The sequence below is a fragment of the Crocodylus porosus genome, unplaced genomic scaffold, assembly GCF_001723895.1.
Source record: "Crocodylus porosus isolate Cpor-Errol unplaced genomic scaffold, CroPor_comp1, whole genome shotgun sequence".
Lineage (NCBI taxonomy): Eukaryota > Metazoa > Chordata > Crocodylia > Crocodylidae > Crocodylus > Crocodylus porosus.
The window spans coordinates 1,339,193-1,346,232 of NW_017728945.1; the positions used below are offsets into that span (position 1 = coordinate 1,339,193).

Here is a 7,040-nt window from a genome sequence, read left to right on the forward strand (position 1 = left end):
CCCCATGCAACGCTCTCTCAGGGTCTTGATCCCCGCACACAACCATGGCGGAGCTGAAGCTGGCAGGGCTGGGACTCAGAGGGGGGGCTGGCTGGGGTTCCCCCCTCTGGACCAGGGCTGGCCCCTATCCCCAGCTGACTGCATCTCCATGTGCCCCGGGAGAAAGCCCCCCTCGGTTCCCAGGAGGAGCACGAATGCAGACAGGGCCAGAGCATGAGGCTCTGCTGGAAAGGTTCATTGCAGATCCCCCGCCAGGCTCCCCGGAGCACTGGGCTCAGCCCTGTGTCCTCACACAGCCCAGAGGTAAGGCAGGGCCCCTGGGGGCTGTGCTATTTTGGGTAGGCACAGTGCCCTTGGTGGGGTTAGGAGTTTAGGTTCCTCTTTTCACAGCGGGGAAGGGAAAGCAAGAACGAGCAAGAGGCCGGAACTGTTCCCAGTACGGCCCGTACCCTGGTCGGGGGCACGGCTGATGGGGACAGCTGCCCACAAAAGCACTCGCTTGCATTAGATCCGCATTTCCCTTCTCGACCTCGGGACACCCCCTGCCTCACTGCAAGCAGTGGGCGAAGCCCCGTGTCTGCTTGGCACCAGGACCCCCCACATCTGCTCCGATACTTACCAGCACAGCTGTACCCACCGCAGTCCATCCTGCCCTGCCCGTGCCACCCTGTCTCTCCGGCACTGATACCGATCTGCCCCCGCCCCGTCATAACCGCTCAGCTGTGCCCAATGTCTGCTCAAGCCGGTCACTGCCTCGCTGTGTCCTGCTACACTGATGATCTCCCGAGGTCCCTTCCAGCCCTAATGTCTATGAAACATTGCCAAGCCACGGCCGTGTCCTAATGGGATGTGGGCGGCAGCAGCCCTCACCCCCGGAGAGCATCTCCTGCTCTGGAGAGAGGGGGTCCGGACATGGGGGCCAAGCCCTGGGAGTCAGGAGGCCGGAGGGTTCGCTCCTAGCCTTGCCCTTGTGTAGGATAGGGCTAAGGCTACCCCCTTGACGGAGCACGTGGCACCTACCCCTCTCCCAGCCCATTGGAGCTGGGCGATTGCACTGATTTTCGCAAAGCTCCATGTTGCAAAACCCTGTTCTCCAAAGGTTCCTGGAAAGCCGCAGTGTCTCCACGCTGGACGGGAAGGGAAGAGGAAACGGAGCCTGCTTCCTTCCCGTGGCCCTGATGCAGAGGTGTCCCCTGCTCCCCTGCTCCCCCCGCCCCGTGCATCACGCCTGTCCCACACCGCAGCTTTGCCAGGCCCCAGGGCACAGAGGTGCAGCTGGCCCGTGATTCACCGCAGACAGCCCATTCAGGCTGGCACGGCGCCTGCAGCTCCCCGCAGCCACAGCAGAGACCCCATCCCCCTGGTACGGGGGCCCGGGGCAGACTGGAGTGGCTCGATGGCTCCCTGCCCCTGCCATGCCCCAGCTGCATCTGCCCGGCAGCTGCAGGGAGGCTGCAGCTCACGCTGTCTAACCACAGGATACTGGTGCAGCATCCGGCCCGGGCGTGCCAGCCGAGTGCCCCGTCCCTGCTATTCACACCCAGTGCCCAGGCAGTTGCGCCCACCCCGCGGCGGCAGGCAGAGCATCTACCATATTTCCCCGCATGCAACATGCCCCGGAATAAGACACGCACCTTGTTTCTGAGAGGCAGAAGGGATTTTAAAAAGATCTTCCCTTACAACAGGCAGGGAGCAGAGCCTGCTCCTTGTTCCGCGCCCTGTGGACCGGGCGTCGAGTGGCTTTCACTTTCCCCCTGCAGAAGCTCAGGCAGCCCAAACCGCTGTTACTATATTTCCTCACTTATGAGGCGCACCACAATTTCCAGCAGCTGGTTTTGGGGGGAAATAAAAAAGCAGATGTTTCAAGGGAGAAAACGTGCTATTTCCCCCCCCCCGCCACCTCTCCAACCATGGACACGGGCTGCACCGTGATGCAATGCCCGTGCGTAAGCGGGTTGCCTTGCATGTGGGCTTTTCCAGGCAGGTCCTAGCTCCCCGAGCTCCTCAGCCAGCCCTCATCTATAAAACAAGAGTCCTGAAATAAAGCAAGCACACACACGCAACCTTGTCGTCCTGTCTTGGACACTGGCAGGGGTCCCTTGTGTGCCTCCGGCCTTTGCACAGCCTGCATTTTGTTCAGCAGGGCTGGCTGCCCCCTCTTAAAGGGACAGGCCAGTCTGTTATGCCACCTCATAGCCGGGGGCACTGCATATATCCAACCGCGTAACAGCTTGCCCCCAACCCCAAGCACAGCAATCACGCTGGAGCCCTGCCGGCACGTCACGCACCCCGGGGCAATGCCCATCCTCCAGTTGTGGGCAGGCCCTGCCTTTGCCAGTACAAGGTTGCTTCAAGCATGTCAGCTGGGTCAATCGCGTGCTCACTTCCCATGTCTTCCTGGGGCAGAGCCCAGCCTGAGCCGTGGGATGTCATCCCTACAGATGAAATCCCACTGCCTCAGTTCCCGCCTGTCTCTTTTCCACCCCTGGGTCAAGCATGGCAAGTCCAGAGCCGGGAGCGAGTCACGTCCTGGTAGGCTGGCCCTCCAGTGAAGCCCCCTCAGATGCTGGAGGGGTTGCTTAGCATGCTGGAGTTGCTGGAGAGAGGCGCCCGCGGGCGAGGGCTCGATATGACGGGGCTGCGGAAGCTGTCGCGGCAACGCAGGGAGCTCTCGGTGGAGGAGCCCGAGTGGATGTTGGGGACGACGAAGCAGTCCCCGGGCCCGCGGAGCCCCAGGCGGATGCAGCAGCAGCACAGCAGGCCCACGATGGCCCGGCGCACGTCCGCGCTGCGAAAGGAGTAGATGATGGGGTTGATGGCCGAGTTGAGCACAGCCATGGCCAGGGCGAAGTCCAGCGGGTAGGGGTGCTTGCATGCCTGGGGCTTGCAGAAGGCATCGATGAGCAGCAAGGCAAAGAGCGGGCTCCAGCAGAAGATGAAGGCACCCAGGATGATCAAGACGGTCTTGAGGAGCCGCAGGGAGCGCAGGTTGCTGTGGCGGGTTTTCGAGGCCGCCCGCACCAGGCGGTAGATGGCAACGTAGAGGCCCACGATGCCTATCAGGATGATGCTGAACACGAAGACGCAGATGATGACGTATTTCTTGGAGTAGAGGGGCAGCAGGGTGGAGCAGCTGTCGAAGTCGCACAGGCAGTTCCAGCCCAACAGAGGCAAGAGCCCGATGAGGATGGCCAAGACCCAGAAGAAGATGATGAAGCCTCGCAAGCGCATGGCCTTGGTGCTCTCGTTCTCGGCAATGGGCCGCACCATGGTGCTGTAGCGCTCGATGGCCGTCACCAACAGGCTGAAGATGGAGGCAGCCAGGGCGATGAAGAGGATGCCCTCCCGGAGGAACCACAGCTGGGGCGAGAGCTGGAAGGTCTTCCTGCCTGACAGGCAGAGGTTGAAGACGTAGGCCACTCCTGCCAGCAGGTCGCTCACCGTGATGCTGGCGATGCAGGAGTAGACCCAGCGGCGGGTGCGCATGCTCCACATGGCCAGCAGCACCAGCAGGTTCTCCACCACGATGAGGGAGCTGACGACGATGACAAGGATGCTGACAAGGCTCATCCTGTCCCCCTGGGACCGCCGGTGGCTCAGCCTCCCAGTGTAGTTGTAGTGCTGCAGGATGATGTTGATGTTCTTCTGGGCGACCAGCTGCAGGCACGAGTCCATGCTGGAAGCCAGGAAAAGGTGGGCTTCAGGGATCTCCATGAGGGCAGAGAGGGAGTGGACAAGTGGCTTAGCAATAGACCGGGCAACTTTGGAGGAGAAGCAGCCTACGGAGAAGCAGTGACCAGGGTTAACGTTGGCAGCGGCCTGCGATGGAGCGCAGTAAGAGATGCTCTTACTGGCACCTGCAGACAGAGGGATGGACCACAACTGGACCCAAGTCGAGTGCTTCCTGCTGCGTCAAAGACCAGAACCAGGAGCCTGTCATTCTGTGAAAGACAGAAGACCAGCAGTGAATGGTTGTGAAATGGCAGGCGTCAGGATAACAGTGATGGCTTCCTGTTGTTCAAGAAAGGTTTCCTGTTGTGAATCTTTTAGTGTTGACCCTCCCTGTTTCAGCTGAAACCATTTCTCAGTAACTGACTGTGTGGTTCTCCATCTTTCTGGTGTTACGGTGGGGTGGAGGCATGTGTGCATTCTTGCTCCAGAGCTAGCTACCTGGTGATGCCAGATGGCCCAAGGAGATGTTGGAGCTACAGTGAAAGCCATGGAGTAGGGATGGCACTGCACCTCCCAAGCCTGCAGAAAGGCTTCTGCACTAGGGGCTTAGGTTTATGCCAGCTTGCATGAAGGTAACCCATGCATCTGGCCTCTCAGAGGCTGTGAACAGACAAAGCATTTATAGCGGTGTTCCAGTAAACTGGTATAAGCTGTTCCAGTGCACCTGTCCCAGCTAAGGAGTACGTTACATTAGCCCTGCTTCCTTCAGGGTTAATGAGGCAGAGGCTTAGCTCCCTTAGCCTGGTGCAGCAGCAGACAGATATAACAGTTGCATTGGAATAGTGGATGCACGCTGCAGTGCTAAGACCCCCTTCCCCTTTTAAACCGATTTAAAATCACATCTGTCTGCAGCTGAGAGCTGGTTCCCTGATTTCCTGCTTCCCTCCTCCTGCACCCAAATACCCTCTTTGCTTCTATCGGTAAGAAGCTCCCAGGCTCCAGCCCTGTTGAGTTCCCTTCTCTGCGGTCTGGGACAGACGGTGCATAAACTAGCTTGACCCAAATCAATTCAGTCTGATACTACAGGTTTATCTCAAACCAGTTTCAGCCCTTTTCAATCTGGTTTACGTGCACTAAATGTTTGTTCTGTTACAGGTTTAAACCAGTATCCGATCCCTTAAACTGGTTCATGTGTAATGTCTGCCCCCGCATGCCTATCCCAGCCTGCACAAACAGGCACGGACCTCTCAAGGTAACCTGAGCCTGGGGCTCCTGCTGCCATGCAAGGGCAGGATGAACCCAGCAGACCTGGAAAAAAAAATCTCTGCATCAGCCTTAGCATTGTACCTTCTGCTTCTGAGGGTCTCAACGCCCCTTGCAGAGCAGCTTGGTGAGGCATTCCCTTTCCCAGGGGATAGACAGGGAAAGTGAGAGGAAAGCCCAGTGCCACATGGGGAGCTGGTGGCAGTCAGAAACAGAACCCAAGTGTCCCCACCTATTACAATGTTGGCGTTCAAGAGATGCCTCCCAAGAAAAGCATCCAATTGGGTTGCAATGCTCCCTGTGTTGTGGGCTGCTGCCCTCAGCCTCACCCAGCCCTGCCCAGCACTGCACGGGCTCCCTGGACTCACCGGCTAAGAGCTTCCCTGCTGCCCCATGCACGAGGGCTCGAAAGTCAGAGTGGCTCTCCCGATGTTAGCACAAGGCTCCCCCAGAGGTGGCACTGACAGTGCTGTCCCAGTCTGTTTGCACCTATAAGAGAAACAAAAGGGGAAGTTACAACACACTAAACCACAAACTTTTTCAGGATGATGACCCCACCCAAGAGCAGCTGAGAGGTGCTTGTGGCGGGTGTCAGACAATAGCAAACACCTCTGAGCGCCACAGAGGCCCTCATTTCCCCTTTGCAGCAGGCTTGAGGGCACACACTCCCAGAGATTTGCCCTGTGAGCAGGAGTGGGTGGAAGGGAGTCCTCACTTTCCTGCCCCAGGGACATCCCAGCCAAGCTGTGGGTTGTGACTCACCCACTTCAGACGAACTGAGGCCTCCGGAGGGATGGGGAAAATACAAGGGTGACCCCCGTGCGGGGGCGGCTGGAGGGATTGCAGCCTCCTGTGCAAGGCTGGATGCGACCCTCAGCCTCCCATCTCCCCGTGGCACCTCTGCTTGCCTAGTGGGCTGCACCCAGGATGTGCCCAGGCCTTGTCCACACCCGGCGGCTTGCTTGGGAAGGCAGAGCCGCTGATGGGGAAAGAACAGGAGCATCTACACATCTTCTGCCAGCTGCTGGGGGGTGGCAGAAAGCGTCTTTCAACCTAGGGATTGGTCATGGCTTTGCAGGCAGAGCAAGAGACTCAGGTCCACGAGGTGTAACCCAGGCCCAGTGCAGAGCAGCATCATGCCAAGGAGGTACCGCCTTGGTTCGGGGTGAGGCCCAGGCCAAGCATGACAGAAAGCCAGTGCCAGCTGGATGAACCCCTGTGCAAGGTACAGCCCCTGCTCGGCCCCTTATGTCTCTCTGTGCCCTTGCTAAAGAAGGGACCAGCTGGGGCTTTCCTCCGCTACCTGCTCCACAGGGGCCCATTTGTACTGTATTATTCTCAGCACCTGGCTCACGGTCCCCGTCATGCCACTTGCACCCTGCTCCCAGGGGAGTGAAACCTCTCCACATGCACATGCACTGGCACTGAGCAGAGGCCTGCTCTCGGCGGCTTCCACCTCGCCACAGCTGATGTGGGGTGCTCTGACCCGAATCTCCTGCCGAAAGGAGATCCCTCTTAGGTACCAGAAAGGACTGTCTTCACTTGGCTTCTGCACCATGCAAAGAGACAGCGACTGAGAGTCACACCTGGCCTGGCAAAGGGCTGTGAGCCATGCAGGGATGAAGGAGAGGGAGTGGAGGGCAAGCAGACTGCTGGAAGAAGAAACGGCGGGATTAGGTCTGGCTGCTGGCATCAGCATTCACATCCAGCCACCCAGCCATTCCCATATCCTATTTTTCCCCATTCATCCTCTATCCATCCCTCTCTCCCTCCCTGCTTCTCCATGCTCGCTCTCATTTTCCCCATACACTTTCTCCATCCATCCATCCATCCATCCCCGTGCTTTCCCTCTATTCCCACATGCTCACTCACTCCTTCCTTCCTATCCCCACATCCATCCCCATACTTTCTTTCTGTCCCCACATGCTTTTTTCATCCATCCATCCCCACATACTTTATCATCATTAGATGACTTAAACCCTATCTATCCATCCATCCCCATGCTTCCTCGCGATCCCCACGTGCTGTTTCCTTCCCTCTATCCACCCTTCCCTCCCTCCTTCTCCCTGCTTTCTTTCTATTCCCACATGCTCCTTCCTTCCTAT

General features: G+C 58.4%; 1 protein-coding gene across 2 annotated transcripts; it reads right to left on the reverse strand.

The window, feature by feature from the left end:
* Positions 1-1,641: 1,641 nt before the first annotated feature.
* On the reverse strand, positions 1,642-5,589 carry S1PR4 (sphingosine-1-phosphate receptor 4). Of its 2 annotated transcripts, none has more exons than XM_019550578.1 (2): positions 5,304-5,589; positions 1,642-3,779 (listed from the first exon to the last, which is right to left on the reverse strand). In XM_019550578.1, exon 2 carries the CDS (start codon positions 3,712-3,714, stop codon positions 2,560-2,562), a length of 1,155 nt encoding a protein of 384 aa, XP_019406123.1. In that variant the 5' UTR covers positions 3,715-3,779; positions 5,304-5,589; the 3' UTR covers positions 1,642-2,559. The 2 variants fall into 2 exon arrangements, with proteins under 2 accessions (XP_019406123.1, XP_019406122.1); XM_019550577.1 differs by having other exon boundaries at positions 1,642-3,941; positions 5,304-5,588.
* Between the last annotated feature and the right edge of the window lie 1,451 nt (positions 5,590-7,040).

Bases quoted from the DNA above. Each gene is read 5' to 3' on its own strand.
- S1PR4 (XM_019550578.1), bottom strand. From the start codon at position 3,714: ATGGAGATCCCTGAAGCCCACCTTTTCCTGGCTTCCAGCATGGACTCG.